The 27137-nt window shown below is 41.5% G+C and overlaps 1 protein-coding gene across 1 annotated transcript in view; it reads left to right on the plus strand.

Moving 5' to 3' along the window:
* Positions 1–27137, plus strand: part of LOC137095381 (IQ domain-containing protein E-like) — a 49679-nt gene that overhangs the window by 7687 nt on the left and 14855 nt on the right. Inside the window, exons 5-17 of the mRNA XM_067461981.1 lie at positions 2936–3070; positions 4434–4504; positions 6868–6981; positions 7183–7233; positions 8448–8518; positions 10257–10329; positions 12241–12290; positions 17695–17843; positions 18130–18185; positions 19369–19565; positions 20829–20931; positions 21418–21549; positions 23218–23241. Of these exons, the coding sequence (XP_067318082.1) occupies positions 2936–3070; positions 4434–4504; positions 6868–6981; positions 7183–7233; positions 8448–8518; positions 10257–10329; positions 12241–12290; positions 17695–17843; positions 18130–18185; positions 19369–19565; positions 20829–20931; positions 21418–21549; positions 23218–23241 (1226 nt within the window). The remainder of the gene's footprint in view (positions 1–2935; positions 3071–4433; positions 4505–6867; positions 6982–7182; positions 7234–8447; positions 8519–10256; positions 10330–12240; positions 12291–17694; positions 17844–18129; positions 18186–19368; positions 19566–20828; positions 20932–21417; positions 21550–23217; positions 23242–27137) is intronic.

The raw sequence follows: 27137 nt of genomic DNA on the forward strand, positions 1-27137 counted from the left end.
TATTGTCTTGACAAATGTGGGAACAGGTGCCAAGTACCTCCACTCAATGGGCTGATAATATGAGAAGCTTATTTATTTATTTATTTGTTTATGACATTTATATGCCGCCCTTCTCACCCCGAAGGGGACTCAGAGAGGCTTACAAGATATATTTTCATACAATCTATAGAAATAAAAATGTAATGTTCGTTTGTGCTATTCACAGAACCCAAAAACACTGGGGCAATTGGCACCAAATTTGGACACAAGATGTATGTCCTTCACTCAAAAAAATTGATTTTATCATTTGGGAGTTGTAGATGCTGGGATTTATAGTTCACCTACAATCAAAGAGCATTCTGAACTCCACCAACAATGGAATTGAACCAAACTTGGCACACAGTTCTCCCATGACCATCAGAAAATACTGGAAGGGTTTGGTGGGCAGTGTCCTTTGGTTTTGGAGTTGTAGTTCACCTACATCCAGAGAGCACTGTGGACTCAAACAATGATGGATCTGGACCAAACTCTACACAAATATTCAATATGCCCAAATGTGAACACTGGTGGAGTTTGGGGAAAACAGAATCTTGACATTTGGGAGTTGTAGTTGCTGGGATTTATAGTTCCCCTACAATCACAGAGCATTCTGAACCCCAGCAATGATAGAATTGGGCCAAATCTTCCACACAGAACCCCCATGTGGGCCACAGCAACGCGTGGCAGGGGACAGCTAGTATATTATATTAGCATAGCACAATATCAGTATATTGCACTATACCATTATATTGTAATATTATTAGTAATATTACATGTAATATAAATATATAATTATATTACATTATTATTACTAGTGTTACATTGTATTACATTATAATATTATTAATATTATATGCATATACAATATACTATATTATTAGTAAAGACAAGATGGAAATGTCTTCTGTTCCCCTCTGTCTTCACTCTGGCCAGAGTAGCAAGCTTTGAGCCATAATCATTTTAATCTTTGTACTGTGTAGAGTGGTTTATGTATTTTGGCTGAGTTGTACACTGCTTGAGCTGTGAGGAGAGGTGGGTAACAATCAAAATTATTATTGTTGTTGTTATTATTGTTATTATTATTATTATATGTCTGGGAGACCAATGAACAGGGTAACATGAACTCAGTAGCACTTTCCCAGTTTTACTCCCCAGCACCATGTACTGAAAAGCATCCTGCCTTGAATGCCAGAAGCAATATATGTGTGTGTGTGTGTGTGTGTGTGTGTGTGTGTATATATATATATATATATATATATATATATATATATTCATTCTTGGATATTGTATCAGCAGGAGAGAAAAAATGCTTCAGAGTGGTGGGGAGGGGAGATAAGTGTTTGGGAAAACTACCCTAAAATATAGCAGAGCATCCAAAAATCAAACAGGACACAAAAAGTTGAGCATCAGCTCATAGCTAGCAGAGCGTGATGTGCCATGTGATGTGGCTGCAAAGAATCCAGAGCTTAGGAGGCAAACATGCAGAGTCCAATCTTAAAAAATCACAAAAGATTTATTTACAATAATAAGAAATAACTGCATTTTTGATTAATCAAGAATTGTGTCTGAGCTACTTTAACACCCGTCTTTTCTAAGGTTTCAGGAGAGGGAAAAACTCAATCATACATCTCTCCTGGCACACAAGCAGAGAGAGATCTCAAAGCACACAGCACATACTCTCCATACTAAAGTGTAAGAAGACAGAAGTCAGATTCAAAAAGGCTTTGAGACTTGCGCAGTGTGGGGTTGAATCCCAACAAGAAGTAGCAATTCCTCTGGCCTGCTCCTGGTTACAAGACCATACTTACTACTGCATCAGCCCTGGTGATGGTAGTATGCTGTTGGAGCTTCAAAAAAAGGCCCTGCTTGAAATCAAAGTGTTCCCCTGCATGGTGATCAGTTGACATGGAAAGCTGGAGTAGAGAGAATCCTTTGCCCTATTGCAGTGACTTTTTACTTCTTCAACAGCGCTATTACCATGACAGGCATTAATTGTCAACTGTTGTGTCGCACGCTGGGCCTGAAATAATGTCTGTTTACAGGACGTGCCTTCTGTACGCCCAATGGGATGCCGAGGTTCCTCAGCTGAAGGGCCCTTTAGATTTCCCAACACAAAGTTCTATTGAGGCTCAAAATAAATTCATCAGAGTTCTTTATTTGGGCTTAAATCTTCAAACAAATGAATTAAATGCTTTATAACCTTAGAAAACTGGTAGCTTTCTCAGTCTGCCAACAAGGGGCAGGCAACTGGTGGTAAACTGTTCCTTTCTTCCTTAGGGAAATCTTCTGACCCCTCCTTGGGCAATCTTTCTTTACCTTGTTGGCGTGAGGCCCCTACTCCCGGCTCCAAGCTACTTTATGGTTAGCCTGAGTGGTCCCTTACCAGACAAGATTTCTGTAGATCTGCCAAGCTGAACAGTGTCCTTTAGATTACTCCACGAAGGCTGTAGGAACTGTCCTGTTGCCCCAGCAAAGGTTGGCTGTATTCCCCCCAGCAAAAGCTGTGGAACTATTCCTTTACTCCCCCAGCAGAGCTGCGAGTAGTGAAGCCTTTGTGCAGGTGGGACAGAGAAACCCACACGTCCTGCTGTTAGGCTCCAAAAGGTGAGACTGAACAAAAGTCCTCCTTTATCTCCAAAACCCTGGGAAAAGGGCGGGTCTAAAGACTTTAACGATGATTGCCAGGTTGCTGGCCCTATGACTGCAACTTGGGGAAGCTATCTGATTGCAAAAAGCATGGCTTAAATAGATTCATACAAACTAGCAGTGCAAGAAAAAGAGGTTCAAATCTCCTGGCACTGTCGTGCCAGCACATCAACATTTCACTTACTGGCCTCCACTGCCTTTCCCCGCTGGCTCTGGAGTGCTTCAGGCCCAGTGGATGTGCCTCATCATCAGTTTATATTCCCTTTCACAGGTGGCAGGGCAGGCGAGAGAAACCCAGACCTTCCCCTGGGTGCTGCGCTGTCCGCTCACCCTGGCAGCACTCCAGAATATCTGAAGGAAGCCTTGGGCATGAAGAAGCCAAACCACACTCGCTTCTCCAGCAGTGGTGAGTTCAGCAAATGGGGAATGGATGCCCACTAATGAGAAACGAAAAAGGGGAGATGCGGATCAGAGTATTGTTTTCATGAAACCTCTGGCAGTTGCTGTTTTGTCATGAAGCAACCTACAGAAAAAAGGAGGGACAAACATCCCTAAATGTAATAATCCTGACTCCAGAACCTCTGGGATACCTCTGCTTTAGCATAATAGTTCAAAGCTGGACTGTACACCAGAAATCTTGTGATAAGCAGCTTTAGGCCAACCATGTTTCAGCCCTTTGTTTACATGCCTGCCTTAAGTGCAGGTTGCTACCTTATTATTATTATCATTATCATTATTATACTATATTTATACCCCACCCTTCTCACCCCAGTGGGGGACTCAGGGTGGCTTACAATCCATGGCATCCAATGCCGCATTACACATATAATAATAAACATAACATAGGAATTTAAACAATTAACATATCAATTTAAACATACAATAATAAACATGAGATAATTCGAATAGAAATACAATAACAAGCTTAGAAGTAATTCAAATAGAAATACAATAAAAAACTTAAAAGTAAACATACAATAATTCAAATATAAATACAAAAAAGAGCTTAAAAGTAAACATTGAATCCCAACCAAAGTGGGCTGATAAAAAAAGTGATCTGAAGCAACAGGAGAGGAACCCCGAAAATGAGCGCCTGCACATGTGTTCCAATGTCCAAATGATGGGCAGCATGGCTATGGAGGCACACGGCGCATGTTTCTGGCAGCCGGGCAATGGGTGGCGCGGCCATTAAAGTTGCAACCCGGCAAGGTTGCGGGGGCCATGTTCTCTCCCTGCTGGGTCAACTGCTGGAATGAGGGTGTGGCTGCAGGTCTCCTCGTGGGTAAGCCCAGGGCAGAGCAGGCAGCAAAGCTGGATGGCAATACTCAGGCCCCAGGGTCCCTCTTGCAGCAGAGCCCAACAAAGCCCAAGAAGCCCCATATAGTTTGGGTCCAAGATCACCTGCTGCTTTGGAGCCCTCGGTGGCGCAATGGGCTAAACCCTTGTGCCGGCAGAACTGAAGACCAACAGGTCGGAGGTTCAAATCCAGTGAGAGCGTGGATGAGCTCCATCTATCAGCTCCACCTCCTCAAGTGGGACATGAGAGAAACCTCCCACAAGGATGGTAAACATCAAAAACATCTGGGTATCCCCTGGGTGACGTCCTTGCAGACGGCCAATTCTCTCACACCAGAAGCGACTTGCAGTTTCTCAAGTTGCTCCTGCCACGAAAAAAAAATCGGCTGCTTTATCATCTGTCTCATCCAGGAAGAGGCTGGAAACTGTGACTGAGAAGACAATGCTCACAGTTCCTTTTCTTTTCCCCTCAGGCTATATTCCTGGAACTCCAGGCTACAAAGAAAAGGAAGATATGTATGATGAAATTATTGAATTAAAGAAGGTAGAGATGGGCTTTACATATTGTGCATGTCTGTGACCCTTTCAGAAAATGGTTTTTTGAAGACTCGGTTGTCATCAAGGGGGGGAAAAACATAGCTCAGCATTCCTGTTTGCAAAGCAATGATTGATAATATGCAGGAATAGCTTTGCTTAGGAAACAAAAAGTGATTTGCTTGACTCTATAGCAGTGGCTCTCAACCTCCCTGATTCCATGACCCCTTAATACAGTTCCTCATGTGGTAGTGACTCCCAACCATAACATTATTTTCGTTGCTATTTCACGATTGTAATTTTGCTACAGTTATGAATTGTAATGTAAATATCTGATATGCAGGATGTATTTTCATTCACTGGACTAAATTGGGTACAAATACCTGATACACCCAAACTGGTAGAAACTGATTTTGTCATTTGGGAGATGTAGTTGCTGGGATTTATTGTTCACCTACAAACAAAGAGCGTTCTGAACTCCACCAGTGATAGAATTGAATCAAACTTGGCACACAGAACTCCCACAACCAGCAGAAAATACTGGAAGGGTTTGGTGAGCATTGACCTTGAGTTCTGGAGCTGTAGTTCACCTACATCCAGAGAGCACTGTGGACTCAAAACAATGATGGATCTGGACCAAACTTGGCATGAGTACTCTGTTGCGGTTTATTAGTCTATACGGAAGCTACCCAGCAGTCTTCCCAGCTCCAGCCCTTAAGTGGAATCACACAGAGTAGAAGGAAAAATAAATTTTACTCTTGAGTAGTCAAATATGCAGTTTTACAAAGAAAAACACCAGCCTTGGAAATATACATTGTCCATTGCAGAAAAAATAACTTACAAAGTCAATGCATTAAATACATGCATTATCTGCTTCTTTCTTGGTAAATAGTCAGCAATTCTTGTAGTGTAGTCCCATCCGGTCTCTGATCATCTGATCAGACCTCCTCTCTCTCTCACACCATCTCACTCACTGAATACATCAAGAAAGACTTCACCTGATATACACTAATCAGGGAGTGGCTCACGCTTAATAGCTTCAGTGTCCAGGTGTTCTTCCTCAACACACACCCACATAGGAGATGATCCTTGTCAAAACTTAATATACAAATCCATATCCTGTAACATACTCAATATGCCCAAATGTGAACACTAGTGGAGTTTGGGGGGAATAGACCTTGACATTTGGGAGTTGTAGTTGTTGGGATTTTTGTATTGTCGAAGGCTTTCATGGCTGGAATCACTAGGTTCTTGTAGGTTTTTTCGGGCTATAGGGCCATGTTCTAGAGGCATTTCTCCTGACGTTTCGCCTGCATCTATGGCAAGCATCCTCAGAGGTAGTGAGGTCTGTTGGAGATAGGAAAATGAGTTTATATATCTGTGGAATGACTGGGGTGGGGCAAAGAGCTCTCTGCTGAAGCTAGGTGTGAATGTTTCAGCTGACCACCTTCATTAGCATTTGAAGGCCTGGCTGAGCCTGGGAAAATGTTCTGTTGAGAGGTGTTAAGATGTGCCTGGTTGTTTCCTCTCTGCTGTTTTGCTGTAGTAATTTTAGAGTTTTTTAATACTGGTAGCCAGATTTTGTTCATTTTCATGGTTTCCTCCTTTCTGTTGAAATTGTCCACATGCTTGTGGATTTCAATGGCTTCTCTGTGTAGTCTGACATGGTGGTTGTGAGAGTGGTCCAGCATTTCTGTGTTCTCAAATAATATGCTGTGTCCCACATAGAATCCCCATGACCAACAGAAAATACTGTATTTTCTGATGGTCTTTGTCGACCCCTCTGACCTCCTCGTGACCCCCCCTCCTAGAAGTCCCAACCCCCAGGTTGAGAAATGCTGCTCTATGGCAGCATGTTCCAGGCTTGTCCTCCTTCCCTTTCCTGTTTGCCCTGCACCTGGTGCCTTGCCATTGTGTGTGGTTTGTGTAATGTTTCTGTTCCCATCTTTGTGTGTTGCATGGATACGAGGCTAATGATTCTACGGAATGATGAATAATTATGAAGAAGAGTCAAAAGATAGTTCATTTCTTCCTCTGCTGTTTAAGTCTTCCTCCTTAACTTTCCAATTTCTAATTATAGACACCCAGGATCTGGTAATGTACTTGAGGCTTAAAATTAAAGAAAAAACAAAATAAGAAACTGCAGATTTTTAATATATTGCAGTGGTGCCAAACTTGTAGCCCTCCAGGTGTTTTGAACTTCAGCTCCCAGAATACCTGGCCATTGGACAAGCTGGCCAGGGCTTCTGGGAGTTGGAGTCACAAAGTTCTGGAGGGTGACAAGTTTGACACCTCTCCATTTGAAAGATACAAGGGGTTGCTTGTGGAGAACAAGAAACATTTCTCTTGCTCCCTCCTTATTCCTCATTGCAGACTATACAAACCCAGAAAAATGAAGCAGATCGGATGAAAACAAAGCTCCGGCGACTGGAGGAGGAAACCAGCCGAAAGGACAAGCAGATTGAGCAGCTCCTGGATCCTTCCAGAGTAAGCCATGTACTAAGGAGAGTTAAGCAGCAATATCTAGATCTAGTCATCTGCTCCTCCCTTCTCTTGGAGAACTCGAAAGCAGGGTGTTTCTAAGTCTTCCACTGCAGATGGGAACTAGTTATCAAGATAAGCCTTGTTATTTGAGTGTTCATTTATTTGCATGCCGATACATTGATTTGTCCCGTCTTGTTTTTAAAGGGATCGGATTTCACATGGCTACGGCCAGAGCTGAGGACTGATTCCAATTCGGTAATTGCTTTGCTTCATGCTGTCTTTTGGTCTTAGTATCTGTATGCTTGCTTGTTTAATTGAGATACCACCTATCTCTCAAAGTGAACCCAAAAAGAGGCACAGATTTTTAAAAGGCCGGCAGTTGTAATGTTAAAATACAACTATTTATTTGAGTTGTTGTAGGTTTTTTTTGGGCAATATGGCCATGTTCTAGAGGCATTCTCTCCTGACGTTTTGCCTGCATCTATGGCAAGCATCCTCAGAGGTAGTGAGGTAGTGAGGTAGTCACTACCTCTGAGGATGCTTACCATAGATGCAGGCGAAACGTCACAAGAGAATGCCTCTAGAACATGGCCATATAGCCCGAAAAAACCTACAACAACCCAGTGATTCCGGCCATGAAAGCCTACGACAATACAGCTATTTACTTACTTACTTACTTACAATATTCATATTGCTCCCTTCTCACCTTGAAGGGGACTCGGGTGGATCACACAGCACACATATGGCAAGCATTCAATGCCTTTATACACTGACAGGACATGCACAGTACATTTTCGGCATCTTGGAGGTTGTGCTCAATTCCGGCCACACGGAGAGTGCTATCATTCCATCTACCATGCCAAAGAGCCCTGTTCACAGACTTTCTCCTTTGATCGAATCACCGACATTTTTCTGGTGATTCCTTATGGTGCCATTAAAATACCTCCTCTCTTAAGCAGCACCTATTTATTTACTCACAGCTGTTTTCAATCTGCTACGTGGGCAGTGAGCTGAGCTGAAGGTCGGACGCTCACACCCGACCTGGGCTTTGAAATGCCAACTTTTCTGTTAGCAAGATTTATTGCAGCTAGTAGTTAACCTGCTGTGCTAAACCACACTTGAATTATAAAAATGTTTGGGTGTGTATGTGTGTGTGTGTCAGGAGCAACTGCAAGTTGCTCCTGGTGTGAGAGAATTGGCCGTCTGCAAGGGGACGCCCAGATGGGATGATTTGGTGTTTCACCAACCTTGTGGGAGGCTTCTTTCATGGGGAGCTGGAGCTGACAGAGGGAACTCATCTACGCTCTCCCCGGATTCGAATCTCCGACCTGTCGGTCTTCAAGACTTTAACCCACTGCTCCACCGGGATTGAAAGCCTAACATTAAAGAAAGTGCAGCATCCATCTTTTTTAAAAGCTCATTTTAAACTTATGTTTAAAGAAAGATCCTGTGTTGTTTCCTCTTGATAGGTCATCAGTGGATTGAAGCGAAAGATTCTCAAACTGGAACAGCAATGCAAGGAGAAAGACAAAACTATTCAGTATGTTGTGCTTTATTTATTGAAGTATTTCTACCTTCCTTTTTCATCCTTAAGGTTGCTTGTTGAAAAAATAGGACACTAAGCAGATAAAAAATTCAGAGTTGATAATGCCAAACCATTATTTATTCATTCATTAATTCCTTCCTTCATTCATTTTATAGCCTGCCTTTCTACCAGTATGTGATCTAAAGTGGTATAATTTGAGAGTGAGAATATTGCAGATTCTCAGGAGGATGGCAAAATAACAGCATCTTAGATTGCTGTGAGCTTTCTGGGCTGTGTGGCTATGTTCCCGAAGCATTTTTTCCTGACGTCTCGCCCACATCTATGTCAGGCATCCTCAGAGGTTGTGAAGTCTGTTGGAAATTAGGCAAGTGGGGTTTATATATCTGTGGAATTATGTCCAGGGAGGGAGAAATAACTATTGTCTCTTTGAGACAAGCGTGAATGTTGCAATTGGCCACCTTCATTAGTATTGAATGGCCTTGCAGCTTCAAATTCTGGCTGGTTGCTGCCTGGGGATTCTTTTCTGGGAGGTGTTAGCTGGCCCTGATGGTTTCCTGTCTGGAATTCCCCCGTTTTTGAGTGTTGCTTGTGCTGGTCAGTGACCGTAATAAAGTTTTGTATTGTATTGAGCGTTGCTCTTTCTTTACTGTCCTGATTTTAGAGTTTTTCATACTGGTAGGCAGATTTTGTTCATTTTCATGGTCTTTTCCTTTCTGTTGAAATTGTCCTCGTGGTTGTGGATTTCCGTGGCTTCTCTGTGTAATCTGACATGGTGGTTGTGAGAGTGATCCAGCATTTCTGTGTTCTCCAATAATATGCTGTGTCCAGGCTGGTTCATCAGGTGCTCTGCTATGGCTGACTTCTCCATTTGAATTAATCTTTCATGTTCCTTGATTTGTGTTTGGGCTCTGTGTCAATCTTCTCCAAACTTCTCCAGTATATTGAATTGCTCATGAGGGTTCTGTGAGCATTTCTATGTTCTCCACCAAAGAAGTCAGCCATAGCAGAGCACCTGATGAGCCAGCCTGAACACAGAATATTATGTGAGAACACAGAAATGCTGGACCACTCTCACAACCACCATGTCAGATGACACAGAGAAGCCATTGAAATACACAATAAGCATGTGGACAATTTCAACAGAAAGGAGGAAAGCATGAAAATGAACAAAATCTGCCTACCAGTATTTAAAAAAAAACACCAGAATCAGGACAGTAAATAAAGAACAACACTCAACAAGCAGGGGAGTTACAGACAAGAATCAATCATAGCCAGCTAACACCCCCTAACAAAGGATTCCCTCAGGCAGGAAGCAGCCAGGCTTTGAAGCTGCAAGGCCATTCAATGCTAATCAAGATTGCCAGTTGCTACATTCACACTTGCCTCAAGCAGACAAGAGTTCTTTCTCCCACCCTGGACATCATTCCACAGATATATAAACCCCACTTGCCTGGTTTCCAACAGACCTCACAACCATTGAGGATGCCTGCTATAGATGTGGGTGAAATAGCAGGAGAGAATGCTTCTGGAACATGGCCATACAACTTAGAAAATTCCTAGCAACCCAGTGATTCTGGCCATGAAAGCCTTTGACAAAACAGCATCTTAATCTGCCTCCCAAAGGCAGAGAGGGAGGGATGTTCTGGGGTAAAGTGTTCTTTAGTATTAGAAGACCTTGTCTGGCCCAGTAATAGCTTCCTTTTTTGTTTTGTTTTGTTTCTGCTGAAAAAAGCAAACTCCAAACAGATGTGAAGACCACAAATGTGGAGGAAATGAAAATTGCGCTGAAGAATTACTACGAGGAGGTATGTCTTTGTTAAAAGCTGGGATTGTTGACAATACACGTTTGAACAAATAATAATAGTAATAGTAATAATAATAATATGAAATTCAGCATATAGGTCTCATTTGCTGTGACAATAATAATAATAATAATAATAATAATAATAATAATAATAAAAATTCGGCCAGGGATATTTAGGTCTTGCTTTTTTCCACTTAGATGACCGTGCCACGTATTGCATTCCTTTATTTTAATTTATTTAATTTAAACATCAGACACTCATCTGTGAAAGTTGTGAGGCCAAGAAAAAGCGCTCTTGCAAAGACCTTAAATTGGGGGCAATTCATACAAGAAGTTACCATTTAGATTCCCCCAGATTTGTAGTTCTTTAGTCTTTGCTTCTCCAAATTTTTTGGACAGTTGGCCAAGCTGGCTGGGGTTTCTGCAAGTTGGAGTCCCAAATGCCTTTCTATTCAAGCAGGCTTTTGAAGAAGAAAGTTTTCAAGACCAAGCCATGAAGAAGTCTTGCTGAGCAATGTTTTAATTATTTCAACATATTAATGGTTTTATATAGAATCATAGAATTGTTGAGTTGGAGGAGACCTCGTGGGCTATCCAATCAAACCCCATTCTGCCAAGAAGCAGGAAAATCACATTCAAAGCCCCCCCCCTCCCCCCGACAGATCGACAGATGGCCATCTAGCCTCTCTTTAAAAGCCTCCAGTAGATGCTGGGAATGCCGTGGATGTAGCGTACCTGGATTTCAGAAAGGCCTTCGACAAGGTCTCCCACGACCTTCTGGCAAGGAAGTCCAATGTGGGCTAGGCAAAACTACGGTGAGCTGGATCTATAATTGGTTAAATGGACGAACCCAGAGGGTGATTCTCCCCAAGGCTTCCTCTTCATCCTGGAAAGAAGTGACGAGTGGAGTGCCACAAGCAGGGTTCAGTCCTGGGCCCGGTCCTGTTCAACATCTCTATTAATGACTTAGATGAAGGGCTAGAAGGCAGGATCATCAAGTTTTTAGACGACACCAAATTGGGAGGGATAGCCAAGGCTCCAGAGGACAGGAGCAGGATTCAAAACGATCTTGACAGATTAGAGAGATGGGCCAAAACTAACACAATGAAGTTCAACAGTGACAAATGCAAGAAGGAAAGGAATAGTAAACACACACTCTCTCCTTCCTTCCTTTTTGCCCATTAGGATGATGATGCCACCTTGGGGTTGGGAATTGGCTCGGTTTCCCCATCCCTTCCCCTTTTTTCTCCCCCCTTAAAAGAAATCTATCCAGAAATTGGCAGGACATAGCATTTGGGATATGCAAAGTGTCCTGGAATTGCCCTTTTCTCCAATCTGTCAGCAGGGAATATGTTACAACCTTTTGTCCCTTCATATCATGTGATCCATGCACACCTAACCAATTTCACCAGTGGGAAGTGGCACTCATCTTCATTTGTCACACAGGCAGTTGTTAAATATGTATTTGGAGCCCAATGGATGATTGCCCTTTATTATTTACTTATAAAGGCAGGAAAAACAAAATGCAAAGATATAGAATGGGGGACGATGCCTGGCTCGAGAGCAGGACGTGTGAAAAAGATCTCGGAATCCTCGTGGACAACAAGTTAAACATGAGCCAACAATGTGATGTGGCGGCAAAAAAAGCCAATGGGATTTTGGCCTGCATCAATAGGAGCATAGTGTCTAGATCTAGGGAAGTAATGCTACCCCTCTATTCTGCTTTGGTTAGACCACACCTGGAATATTGTGTCCACAAAGCAGTGTCAGGGCCACACTCCTGGAACACTCTTTTTTCCTTCTCTTGTGTTCCTTTCCCATTCCTTCAGTAAACGTTTGTATATTTATATCATAGTTTCTTTTTGTATTTGTTCCTTTCTGCTTCCCTGCTAATATAGCCTATCTCTTACAGAGCCATCGACTCCAGATCCTGCTGGCAAAATCAAAGGCTGTGCGACGAAAGTACGTTTATTACTTCGGGGCTCTATGTGTGTTTATAAGTGTCTGCGGTCTAATTTCTGTACTTCACTAATTGTTGTGAAGTCGGTGGATGTTAAAGGCTTTTGAAAAACTCACTAATTAGACATTGTTTGTGGATTCTTTCCTAGTTTTATATCTTTTTGCAACATTCCATGTCATGCCTATCGTATTTCCATTTGAAATTTTCACTGCAGTTGGCATATTTTACCTCCCAAGACATTTCACCCATTCAGTTCCATGTGCTGTGGAAGGTATACTTACTAAAATGGTGGCTTGTTAAAGAGTGTAGCGCCCAATTTAAAACTTAGTAAACAATTGAGCGGAAGGGGAATTAAGACTTAACATCCACTTGTGTAGAAATAGCTCTACACAAATCAATGGGATTTACTTTGACGATGATGGTGAACTTCCATAGAAGTTCGCCCCCTCCCTGATCTCGTAAGCTGTATTGATCTTACTGCATCGTATTTTCAAGGTAGTGAAAATAAGCTCTAATTGAAGTACTTCAGACTACAGCTAGATGATCTGAACTCCAGCCACTTCGTTTCCCTTGGACTATGACCAATGACACATTCCTGGGAAATGCATATTTTGTGCCAAAGTCAAGTGGTAAACCAATTGATAACATTTAAAGTACTTTAGCAAAATTCTGACACATAATTCAATTTTTAAAAAATACATTTCTGTGCTCCCCCCTTTAGAATCCACTTACCTATATATAATCTATAGTTATGAGCCACTCCGAGTCCTTATGGAATATGGTGGCGGGGTATAAATAAAGTATTACTATTATTATTATTATTATTATTATTATTATTATTATTAATGGCCTCCTCAGAGGTTCTATTGACAGCGAAGCAACTGGAATGTGTGTTTGTGTGTATATATATGTGTGTGTGTGTATATGTATACATATACAAATATCCATATATATACACACACACACACATATATATACATACATATACCCATATATATCAAATCATCTGGGCGTCCCCTGGGCAACGTCCTTGCAGACAGCCAATTCTCTCACACCAGAAGTGACTTGCAGTTTCTCAAGTCACTCCTGACACGACAAAAAAGACCAACCCCCCCCCCCCCCAAATATATATATTTGAGTATAAACTGAACTGAATATAAGTCAAGGCACCTAATTTTATCACAAAATACTGGGAAAACGTATTGACTCGAGTATAAGCCGAGGGTGGGAAATGCAGCAGCTAGTGGTAAATCTCAAAATAAAAATAGATACCAATAAAATTACATGAAATGAGGCATCAGGAGGTTGTTTTTTTTTTTTTTTTTGCATACTTACACAAAACTGTAATTTAAGATAAGACTGTCCAACTCTAATTAAACCCTCATTCTAACCTTCTTCAATGTTAATGTGCATACGTATCCTTCCAGTAATAACAGAGTAAAATAATAAATGTAATAAAAATAAAAACCTCACTACCTCTGAGGATGCTTGGCATAGATGCTAGCGAAACGTTAGGAGAGAATGTCTCTAGACCATGGCCATATAGCCTGAAAAAACCTACAACAACCCAGTGATTTCGGCCATGAAAGCCTTCGACAATACAAAAATAAAAATAATAGAGTAAAATAATGAATGTAAAATAATAAATGTAACAATAATAATAATAATAATAATAATAATAATAATAATGTGTAATAATAATAATAAAGTGAAAGTGTTCGACTTGTGATTTTTTGATACAAAATCCAGCATATAGATCTCGTTTGTTGTGACATACTGGGCTTTTGTGTCAGTAAAATAATAAATAGAGTAAAATAATAAATGTAATAATAATAAATAACAATAATAAATGTAATAATAACAATAATAAATAAATATAATAAATGTAGTAATAACAATAATACATAAATATAATAATAATAATAATAATAATAATAAAGTAAAATAATAAATGTAATAATAATAATAAATATCAATAATAAATTACTTTGAGGAGGGCTATTTTCAGCTTAAAGAAAAGGCTGAAAAACTTATACTCGAGTATATATGGTATATGAAATGGCTGATTACACCATGTAACACAATTTTTGTTCCTGGGTTATAAATGTCATTTCCTAATTTGGTTCTATCCTAAAGACATGGGTAAAGTTTACTAAAAAGTGCAAAATCTTTTTTGTTTTTACGGTCTGCACAAAAGGTTTAAAATAACATATTGAAAGGTTAAAAATGGCAGTTGCTGGAGTATAATAACTACGTTCAAAGTAAGTAATACACACCAGGAATGTTATCGAATTATTGGAAAAATCAATTCAGTTTCAAAAGCAAAACAGACTATTTTGTTCTCTTTTTTTAAAAAAAAAAACTTTTCTTGGTGAGTTGGCATATTTCTCTGGTATGACCTTTTGGTAAATCCTAATGGGAGTGATGAATTCTCGTGGGACTTCCTCTACCTAGAAGAAGACTCTTTAACTCTAAAAAGTTAACCAGCTACTATAGACATCAGGCGAAAGATTCAGAGGAAGAAGAAAGTGGAGGCAGTTCTGGCGGAGGAAGAAAGAGAGAGAAAAGGAGAGAGAGAGAGAGAGAGGTCTGTGCAGTCAGAGGAAGTCTGGAGGATTGTGGAGCTCAAGGTAGTTTTGAGAAAATGTATAGTAAGATACGGTGATATTATTTTGTTTAGTTCTGTTAACATGTATCTAAGGATTGAAATAGTAAAACTAGGCTCATGAATGGTGAGGTTTGCGCTAGGACGTGGATGTTGTGATCCTAATACCAAAAATTAAGTACAAAAACACTTATAGAAGAGGATTCTTACTTCTCAGTGTTTCTCAACCTTCCTAATGCCGCAACCCCTTAACACAGTTCCTCATGTTGTGGTGATCCACAACCATAACATTATTTTCATTGTTACTTCATAACTATAATTTTGCTGCTGTTATGGATCGTAATTTCAATATCTGATATGCAGGATGCATTTTCATTCACTGGACCAAATTTGGTACAAATACCCTATACACCCAAATTTGAATACTGGTGACACTGGGAGGAGGGGAGGATTGATTTTGTCATTTGGGAGTTGTAGTTGCTGGAATTTATAGTTCACCTACAATCAAAGAGCATTCTAAACCCCACCAATGATACAGTTGGGCCCAACGTCCCACACAGAACCCCCATGACCAACAGAAAATACTGTATTTTCTGATGGTCTTTGTCGACCCCTCTGACCTCCTTGTGACCCCCACCCCACCCCACCCCCAGAAGTCCCGACCCCCATGTTGAGAAATGCTGCTCCACCAATGACTATTTTCGTTGCTACTTCGTAACTGAAATTTTGCTATTGTTATGAATCGTCATGTAAATATCTGATATGCAGGATGTATTTATATTCACTGGACCAAATTTATTTATTTATTTATTTATTTTATTTTATTTGACTTGTATACCGCTACTCCCAATTTGGCTCGGAGCAGTTTACAGCAGTAGATTAAAACAATACAATTAACTTTAAAACACAATAAAACAAGAGCAGACATAGTCCCGAGTTATTCACCCATCGAAAGCTTGTCGGAAGAAAAAGGTTTTACGACATTTATATGCCGCCCTTCTAACCCTGAAGAGGACTCACAAATACCTGATACGCCCAAATTTGAATTCTGGCAGGGTTGGGGGAGGGATTGATTTTATCATTTGGGAGTTGAAGTTGCTGGGATTTATAGTTCACCTACAATCAAAGAGCATTCTGAACCCCACCAATGATAGAATTGAACCAAATTTGGCAAAACAGAACTTTCACAACCAGCAGAAAATACTGGAAGGGTTTGGTGGGCATTGACCCTGATTTTTGGAGTTGTAGTCCACCTACATCTGCAGAGCACTGTGGACTCAAACAATGATGGATCTGGACCAAACTTGGCCCAAATACCCAATATGCCCAGATAGAAACACTGGTGGTGTTTGGGGGAAATAGACCTTGACATTTGGGAGTTGTAGTTGCTGGGATTTATAGTTCACCTACAATCAAAGAGTATTCTGAACCCCACTGAGGATAGAATTGGGTCAAACTTCTCACACAGTACCCCCATAACCAACAGAAAAGTGTATGTTTTCTAATGGTTTTTGGTGACCCCTTTGGTGGTGTTATTGAAGTTTGTTTTTTTGTTTTTTCATGTCAGGGGTGACTTGAGAAACTACAAGTTGCTTCTGGTGTGAGAGAATTGGCCTCCTGCAAGGACGTTGCCCAGGGGACACTCAGATCTTTGATGTCTTACCATCCTTGTGGGAGGCTTCTCTCATGTCCCCACATGGGGAACTGGAGCTGACAGAGGGAGCTCAGCCCACTGTCCCCAGATTCGAACTGCTGAACTATTGGTCAGTAGTCCTGCCAACACAAGGGTTTCCCCCGTTGCACCATTATAGAATATATTGAGTCCCCATGGAGAGAAAAGTTGGGATATAAATAAAGTAAATTAGGATGATGATGATGATGATGATGATGATCCTAGCTTGTTTTTCCCATTTGAAGGCTGTACTACTTATTTATTTATTTACAGTATTTATATTCCACCATTCTCACCTCCGCAGGGGACTCAGGGTGGATTACAAAGTACATATACATGGCAAACATTCAATGCCATAGACACGCAACATATATAGACAGACACAGAGGCTATTTAACATTCCACCTTTTTCGTGAGGGGATTCCGGCCACCAGGGGAGCTGTCGCTTCACTGTCCATTTGTGACACTGATGAAGTACCTCCTCATTCTTTGTATGCTTGCTGGAGATTTTTATGGTGTCGTAAATTTAGTTAAATTAGCCTCCCCGCATAAGCGGTACCTAAATTTCCTACTTGACAGATGCAACTGTCTTTCAGGTTGCAAAGATCAACAACAAGCTACACAAATTGGTTGGAAGCTCACTCCAACCCAGGCTGGCTTTGAACTCATGACCTTTCGGTCAGTAGTGATTTTAATGCAGCTGACTCCCAGCCAGCTGCGCCATAGTCCCAGTGCTATTTCCATGTGTTATTCCCTATCATCCTTGTAATATTACTTGCAGAGTGGGCATGGGCAGACTTCGGCCCTTCAGGTGTTTTGGACTTCAACTCCCACAATTCCTAACAGCTGTTAGGCTGTTAGGAATTGTGAGTGTTGAAGTCAAAAACACCTGGAGGGAGGACTGAAGTTAGTCCATGCCTGCTGTAGATGCATCCAACTGACTCAAACAAGTGGAGATTTGAATCCAGGGCTCTCTGTTCTGATTCTAACGCTCTGCCCTCTATATTACTCTGGCTCTCAGTTCTGTTCCATGGTAAATTTACCCATGCTGCTCATCCATGCTTTGGGTGCATCTTCCACTCTGTTTTCAATTATGGTTCTTAACTGAGTCTTCCCAAATTCTTTGCAGCTCTCCTGAGAGCTCAGAGCAGAAGGTGCTCAACACCACGATCTTGCAGTTTTCCAGGAGCATCAGAGAGTTGCAAGAAGAGAATCGGAAACTGAAAGAAGATCTGGATCGCATGTTGTGCAGCTCTCCTGCCCCCAGTAAAGCCAAAAGTAGGTTCCATGGGGAGACCCAGCATTTTGATTTATTGTGTAGAAAGAGGAGTGAGTTGCAGAGCTGTGGCACTGACTGCATGTTTCTAAACCATTTCTCCTTTGGCCCACCTGAATTGTGCAGTAAGTGGCAGCTCAGTCAGATGTCAAAACACCTCAAGATAATCTGCCATTCCCATGTTTATAAGTCATCTAAAGGGTTCTTGAAGCTCGGGGCTTTCTTTGCAGGGTATTTGTGTTTCCTGCAACCCACATTCAGTCTGAAAAAAATCATTAAATTTTTCAGGTTACATGGAATGGAGCAAACAGAGGCTGGTTCGGCAGATTGCAAAGCTGGAGAAAGTGAGTAACAGAGACTGAATAGCTATCTTAGAGCTGGTGGGACAGAAATTGTTATAGTTCCCGAAAAATATTGTATCCTTTAGTTTGTGAGCCACATCCCCGAGCACAATTCAAAGTGCTGGTGTTGACCTATAAATCCCTAAACGACTCCGGCCCAGTTTACCTGTCCAAACGGATTCTCCCCTATGAACCATCAAGGTTGTTAAGATCTTCTGGAGGGGCCCTGCTCTCGGTCCCAGCACCCTCGCAATTGCGTCTGGTGGGGACGAGGGACAGGGCCTTCTTGGTGGTGGCCCCTCGGCTCTGGAACTCTCTCCCACTGGAGATTAGAACTGCCCCTTCTCTTCTGACTTTTAGAAAGTTGGTGAAAACTTGGCTCTGGAATTTAGCATTTGATGAGTGAGTCAATAACTTTTGACCACATGGACGGATGGTGATGAATTGTGATTTCAATTTGACGACTTGGCCTTATGTAATTATATGATTGCTTTTTAATTTATTTTATATATTAGTGTGTTATGGGGTGTGATGTTTTAAACTATTGTTTATTAATCTTGTTGTAAACCGGAGGTCAAGAAGACTGGTATATAAAAGTTCTAAATAAATATATAAATAGTCCAGTGGTTCCCAACCTTTCTTTTTTTACCAGTGACCACTTTGACTAGGGACCACTTGACCAGAGACCACTTTGACCAGGTACCACTCTCCAACATTAGTCCCAAAAGGATTTTGGACCAGTTTTTGGTCAACTTTAGATTTGATTTGGTTATTTGGGGTGCTGATTCAGAAAACTGTATTGGATAGACTACATCAGCTCTAGTTTCTGATACAGAACATATGCCATCCAGTAGTCACCATCTGCTCGCCCACAGAAAACCATACTTAATAAGCACTATAAGATGGTTTCACAAGACCAGTCGCTCTTGTTGCAATGGTGTAGTAATAGTGAGGCCGTGGACCATATTTTAATTCTTGCGGACCACTGGGAGTCCATGGACCACAGGTTGGGAACCACTGTCTTAATCTGTGACAAAGAGACCGAACCCAAAGGCTTCCTTCTTTTTTCTTTGCACTGTTGTGTTCCATGAGCATTAAAGATTAGCATTACAGGTTTCTTGTGTCTGCACATCAGTAGGAAGAAGGTCTGAATGACCGCTGCTCATTTCCTCCTTGCAATTTTCAGAAAATAGATGGGCTGGAGAATGACAGGCTACAACGTCCACAAGTCAGTGCTTCACGTGTGCTCACCCCACCAGCTTCTGCACACTTGGATCCATCTGAGGAATCGGATCCTCCAGAGAACTTTGATCATCTGCACAAGATAATAAAGAAATTGAAAAGTCAAAGAGTTGCCCTTCAGGATCAGCTGGCTCTTAAAGAGTTAAGTGCCTAGCAGATGTCCAATCAATACTATGTTGGCCTTATTAACAAAAGACCCTCCTCATAAATGTCCAGCAGAATAACTTATTAGCAGCAGTGTGACCTAGCACCAGTAGCTCAAAGTGATAAAAAAGGAAAACCTACAGGGTGAATGGGCTTATTAACAAAAGACCCTCCTCATAAATGTCCAGCAGAATAACTTATTAGTGGCCCAGCACCAGTAGCCCAAAGTGATTAAAAAAACACACACACAGACCAATGTTATATCTTTCTTAGAAGGGATTTCTTTATAGCAAAATAACATGGTTGCACTATTTACAAGAACAAGGTTTCCATGACACAAATAAAGTTCAACCTTCTCACTGGAGCTTCACACACGAGGGCTTCTCATACTGAAGCTTACCTCACACAGAGGCTTCTCTTACAGACGTAGGCCTATCTCACACTGTGAGGCCTTCTCACAAACTGAGACCTTTCTCCCACTGAGGCAAACTAACACAGAGGCCTACTAAGTTACAGACACACCTGCTTATATAGAACTGCAGCTTTTGCTGAGTCATTGCATCAATTTAACCCTTTGACTTACATTTTTGTAATTAAAATACCTAGTTAGTTTTTTTTTATTTTTGACATAGTATGCTCTTTTATCCAAGTTTTGGGAGATAATGGTGAAAAAAAGTGAAAGAAATGTCTGAACACCCCAAGTTTATGTATGCATGTGCTTTTGCGTATTCTGGATAATGTGAAAGAGAGAGATTAACTCAATGCACATCATAGAAAAAAAGTGCTCTGCATGTAGCAAAGATGTGTAAGAGCCACTGGGTTACTGTTTTCCTCCTTCCAGAATGATCCTGACGAGTTGGTAGTCTTCCTAGTCCTGTCGGAGAGCCCACATAAAGCATGGCTAAACCAGTGTGTAGGAGGATCTACACCAGTGGTTCTCATCCTGTGGGTCCCCAGGTGTTTTGACCTACAACTCCCAGAAATCTCAGCCAGTTTACCAGCTGTTAGGATTCCTGGGAGCTGAAGGCCAAAACATCTGGGGACCCACAAGTTGAGAACCACTGATCTATACCCTGTTTGGCCAGAATCCCATTATGACACTGCCAAGTGTCTTGGGATACACCGCTCATGCCGTGCTGTGATGCTTCTCAAAATATGGCTGCACAGCATTCCTTGTGTTCCTTGAATTGTAGAGGTGATGCCGTAAGTGAGTCCGGGCCAGAAAATCCATACAATACATTGTATGTTGTGCATCTGCAGGAAAGAAATACAGAAGTTGAGAGAGAAAGTGAGAGAACTGGAGAAAAATGAAGAAATACATTCTAGACAGACTGGGATTGATGCCACAGAACCGCCTGACCAGGTTGAAAATGACATTTTGTTCATATTTGGTACAGTGTGTTGACTAGCTTCTCTCAAAGTCCTCTGCTTGGGCTGTTTGGAGTTTGCATGTTGTCTGGCTTTGGTTTTGGATAGTTCCTTGGATGGCTTGTCTGCTTAAAGCCTTTCTCCAGCCAAGAATTGAACTGTATGTTTACTTCGAGTGAAAGAGAGAATGCCTCTGGGACTCTCCCAGTAGGTGCCTGGAGGAGAATGATGTATAGCCTCGTATCAATTAAAGCAGGAGTAATGTCTATCTGAGGGGATCAATGGAGACAGAACGCATCCTCCCCAAGGGAGATTTTTGTCCTCACTTTCTCCCAGGCTAATTTCTTAATGGCAGAGAGCTTCACGCTGTTGAAGCGCACCTCTCTCCTCCACCTTTTTGCATTGAATCTTGTATGTTAGATCTGTGTCCTAATCCAGTATTTGTTTTCTCTTTCCTTCCCTTCCCCCTGAATACCAACAGTCACACTCGATTTCTATGATACGCTTAAAGAAATTAAACTTTGTGTTTTCATCACCTTCCTCTGCGGAAAGTCATAGGGAAGAGCAAGCAGCTCAAGTCATCCAGAGGCAATGGAAGGCCTATAAAGCCAAGGTGATGCTTTTAAAGTATTTTTATTATTATTTTATTAATAATATTTTATTTTATTTATTATTCACTAGCTGTCCCCTGCTACACATTGCTGTGGCCCACATGGGGGTTCTGTGTGGGAGGTTTGACCCAGTTCTATCGTTGGTGGGGTTCAGAATGCTCTGTGATTGTAGGTGAACTATAAATCCCAGCAACTACAACTCCCAAATGACAAAATCAATCCTCCCCCCAAACCCCACCAATATTCACATTTGCGCATATTGAGTATTCGTGTAGAGTTTGGTTCAGATCCATCATTGTTTGAGTCCACAGTGATCTCTGGATGTAGGTGAATTATAACTGCAAAACCAAAGGACACTGCCCACCAAACCCTTCCAGTATTTTCTGTTGGTCATGGGAGAACTGTGTGCCAAGTTTGGTTCAATTCCATCGTTGGTGGGGTTCAGAATGCTCTTTGATTGTAGATGAACTATAAATCCCAGCAACTATAACTCCCAAATGACAAAATCAATTTTTTTGAGTGAAGGACATACATTGGGTTGTTAGGTGTCTAGTGTCCAAATTTGGTGTCAATTCATCCAGTGGTTTTTGAGTTCTGTTAATCCCACAAACGAACATTACATTGTATTGTCGAAGGCTTTCGTGGCCGGAATCACTGGGTTGTTGTAGCTTTTTTCGGACTATATGGCCATGGTCTAGACCAATGGTTCTCAACCTGGGGTCCCCAGATATTTTTGGCCTACAACTCCCAGAAATCCTAACAGCTGGTAAACTAGCTGGGATTTCTGGGAGTTGTAGGCCAAAAAGATCTGGGGACCCCAGGTTGAGAACCACTGGTCTAGAGGCATTCTCTCCTGACGTTTTGCCTGCATCTATGGCAAGCATCTACCTCTGAGGATGCTTGCTATAGATGCAGGCGAAACGTCAGGAGAGAATGCTTCGACCATGGCCATATAGCCCGAAAAAACCTACAACAACTCGAACGTTACATTTTTATTTATATAGATTAATTAATATTATTTTATTATTAATATTATTTTAGTATTATTAGTAGTACTTTAGTATTATGCATGGAGCCTCCGGTAGCACAATGGGTTAAACCCTTGTGCCGACAGGACTGCTGACCAGAAGGTTGGTGGTTCAAATCCAGGGAGTGGAGTGAGCTCCCATCTGTCAGCTCCAGTTTCCCATGCGGGGACATGACAAAAGCCTCCCACAAGATGGTAAAACATCCAAGTATTCCCTGGCCAACATCCTTGCAGACTACCAATTCTCTCACACCAGGAGCGACTTGCTGTTTCTCAAGTCGCTCCTGACATGGGAAGAAAAGTATTATGTATGGAGACACATCTCAGGAATAGAAATGCACAAACATAACTTTACTATATGTTTAAACTATTTTGTTGCTATGGTGTTCATTTTTTAAAAGCCTACTTTAGAAATAATTGATTTCAAAATCAAGATTTAAATAATTATAAGAATATAAATTGACTATCATTATAAAAAAAATATTGTAATGACTGTGTGGGCCTCCCATACTTTATTTCTGAGTTTCTGATAGTGGTATATGCCAAATGGAAGAGGGGTTATGGGATGCAAGAAGAAATGAGCAAGCTTGGTTCCTAGGAACAGGAAAATGCTTATTTGTAATCTGTAGCTTTTTCATTTCAGATTGAAGGGGATGCACTGGATAAGGTGGGTATGCACAAACTACTGCTGAGATTAAATCTTTCTTTACCATTTAACTTTAAAAAGTCACATGATATTGGCTGAACAAAAATATTGCAAATGCGAAGAGCCCTGACTCTTTTGAAGCTGATGTTTGCTGAGTCTGGGGTGACAATCCCCATTAGGATTTGATATGAAATGTCATATACCATTTTTGTTGTGGAACCTGAGCTGTTAGGCTCAAGGATAACCCTCAGTTGGGGCGATTCAACCGTAAATATAGCAGAGTACCAGAAGCAAACTTCATAACCAGCCGAAATGTAGGTAGGGTGAACTGGGATAGCCTTCTATATCTTAAGATGGACCAGGATTTCAAAATCAGAACTTTAGTTTCAAAAATATATATTGAAGTAAAATAAATACATTCTTGATAGAAAAGATCTTGGAGCCAATTAGCTTACAAAGTCTCACCTTCTAAAGGAGATAAAAGTCAAAAAGATCCATGCAGCTACATTTTGCCTAGAAAGAGGCAAAATGTGTCCTTAGTGGAAGGAAGAAAAGGCAGAAGAGACTGAAAAATGGTGGAGAGACCAGATCACATGGTCAATCCAGGGCAATAATGCTGAAAGAGGAAGTTCCCTCACAAAATTCCATTACTACATCATCAAGGGGAGGAGGCTGTGGCTAGCAGTGAAAAGGAAAGACAAAGCCCTTTAGGGAAACTTGCATAGGAATGTGGGGGAAGGAAGCCCTCAGCTTAGCCTGGTCTAGCCTAGCTACTCATTGAGGACTGGAAACCTGATGACACAAGAGACTTGTGCAGTCAATGGAGGAAACTCAACAATCTGCAATGTTTTCATTTCTTTATTTTACGAAAACAAGAATGTTGGTGTTCTTTTTGCCAAAATACATTCTTGATTCAATCCAATTACTGAACTTCCAACTGACGAAACTGTCTAAAGTTCCAAACAGTGTCCACAGGCTTCTGGAGCATGGGATCCAAGATTTAGTTTCAAATGTTGCAACCAACTATCAGACAGAGCCCCACATCCCTATGCAAGAGCCTTAAATGCTGCTTTCACAGCTAATCTCGATTGTTGGCCATCCTCTCAGCGATTCTGACTGAATGCCCCAGTTGAGATTTTTCTCCTCTATGTCCCAGAAAGGAAGGCACAATCAAAGGAAGGCACAACCCTTCCTCAGCCTGCTCCACCCAAACCTCTTGTGTTTGGCCAACAGGCTGAGTAGTTGTTGCTTCTGGATGTGGCTGAGGGAGTTACTGTTGTTGGCTATGTTCTAATTCCACAGCCAACCCCTCATCCATGCTCTCCGTGATATTTCCAGCTGTGGGCATGGGTTTGCAAAATAGTTTCCCTGTTTGGCACATTTGAACATAATAATAATCATCATCATCATCGCACTGGGTGCCGTGCCAAAAGATCTCAGCCAGCATTTGGAAAAAATAAACATCAACAAAATCACGATGTGTCAACTGCAAAAGGCCACCTGACTTGGATCTGCGCGCATCATTTGAAAATACATCACAAAGTCTTAGACCAGGGGTCCTCAAACTTTTTAAACAGAGGGCCAGGTCACAGTCCCTTAAACTGGGGCCAGATTATAATTTTAAAAAAAAATGAATGAATTCCTATGCACACTGCAATATCTTATTTGTAGTGCAAAAAACACTTAAAACAATATAATAATTAAAATGAAGAAAAAAATTAACAAAGAAACTTATTAGTATTTCAATGGGAAGTGTGGGTCTGCTTTTGACTGATTAGGATTGTTGTTGTTGTGTGCTTTCAAGTAGTTTCAGACTTAGTTTGACCCTGAGCGAGGGCCGGGTAAATGACCTTGGAGGGCCGCATTCGGCCCCCGGGCCTTAGTTTGAGGACCCCTGTCCTAGACACTTGGGAAGTGTTCGACTTATGATTTTGTGATATGAAATCCAGCATATAGATCTTGTTTGCTGTGACATACTGTGCTTTTGTGTCAATAATATTTATTTATTTATTTATTTATTTATTTGGTTGTTTTGTATAACGGTCTTCTCACCTCCATTCGAGGGACTCGGGCCGGTTTCCAACATCAGTATTACAGACCGTCATTAAAATATCATATTTCTAAATCACACTAAAACATTAAAACATTGAAACAATTAAAATGGCAAAAATACAATCATATGATTACAGTGGTCAGTCATCATCAAAGTCATTATTCGTCGTCATCCATCCATATCACAGGATCATGGCTCATTCGCTGAATGCCAATCCCCAAAGCCAGGTTTTCACCTGTTTCCTGAACATTAAGATCGAAGGGGCAGTTCTGATCTCCAGTGGAAGGGAGTTCCAGAGTCGAGGGGCCACCACCGAGAAGGCCCTGTCTGTCGTCCCCACCAGCCGTGCCTGTGAGGCCGGTGGGATCGAGAGCAGGGCCCCTCCAGACGATCTTAGTAATCTTGATGGCTCATAGGGGAGGATACATTCGGACAGGTAAATTGGGCCAGAGTCGTTTAGGGCTTTATAGGTTAAGACCAGCACTTTGAATTGTGCTCGGAAGCTGACTGGCAGCCAGTGGCGCTGGCGCAACAGAGGAGTAGTATGCTCCCTGTACCTCGCTTCCGTTAGTAACCTGGCTGCCACACGTTGGACTGATTGAAGCTTCCGGGCAGTCTTCAGAGGCAACCCCACGTAGAGAGCGTTGCAGTAATCTAAACAGGATGTAACCAAAGCGTGGACCACCGTGGCCAAGTCAGACTTCCCAAGGTACGGGCGCAACTGGCGCACGAGTTTTAATAAATATTATTAATAACAATAATAATAATGAAGAGAAACAACTGGAAAAGCTGACACGATATAAGAATGTAAAGATCGAACTGCTAAGACTCTGGCACAAGCCAGTCAAGGTGGTCGGCACACTGGGTGCATTGCCTAAAGACCTTCGCCTGCACTTAAACACAATCGCCGCTAACAAAATTACCAGCTGCAAAAGGCCACCCTACTGGGATCTGAACGCATTATTCGCTGATACATCACACAGTCCTAGACACTTGGGAAGTGTCCGACATGTGATCCAATACAACAGCCAGCAGAGTGATCTTGTCTGCTGTGGACTCATCTTGTGTTTCAAATAACAACAACAACAACAACAATAAAATAATACTTTATTGATACTGGGTTGTTGTAGGTTTTTTCGGGTTATATGGTCATGGTCTAGAGGCATTCTCTCCTGACGTTTCGCCTGCATCTATGCCAAGCATCCTCAGAGGTAGTGAAGTCTGTTGGAACTAGGAAAAAGGGTTTATATATCTGTGGAATGACCATCTCTTGTCTGCTGGAGCTAGGTGTGAATGTTTCAACTGACCACCTTGATTAGCATATAATGGCCTGACAGTGCCTAGAGCAAAATCTGGCTACCAGTATTAAAAAACTCTAAAATTACAACAGCACAACAATAGAGAGGAAACAAACAAGGACATCTAATCACAAAAGTTTGCTCTAGGCACTGTCAGGCCATTATATGCTAATCAAGGTGGTCAGTTGAAACATTCACACCTAACTCCAGCAGACAAGAGTCCTTTGTCTCACCCTGGTCATTCCACAGATATATAAACCCTTTTTCCTAGTTCCAACAGGCCTCACTACCTCTGAGGATGCTTGCCATAGATGCAGGCAAAACGTCAGGAGAGAATGCCTCTAGACCATGGCCATATAGCCCAAAAAAACCTACAACAACCCAGTGATTCCTGCCATGAAAGCCTTCGACAATGCACTTTATTGATATACCACTGTATCTCCCCAAGAGGACTCAGGGCGGTTTCCAAGTAACAAACATCAAAAACATGCAGGATAAATAACATAAGCATAGAACTATCAAAACGACATAAGCATACAATTATCAAAATGACACACATATATATT

This window comes from Anolis sagrei, chromosome Y (assembly GCF_037176765.1).
Source record: "Anolis sagrei isolate rAnoSag1 chromosome Y, rAnoSag1.mat, whole genome shotgun sequence".
NCBI lineage: Eukaryota > Metazoa > Chordata > Lepidosauria > Squamata > Dactyloidae > Anolis > Anolis sagrei.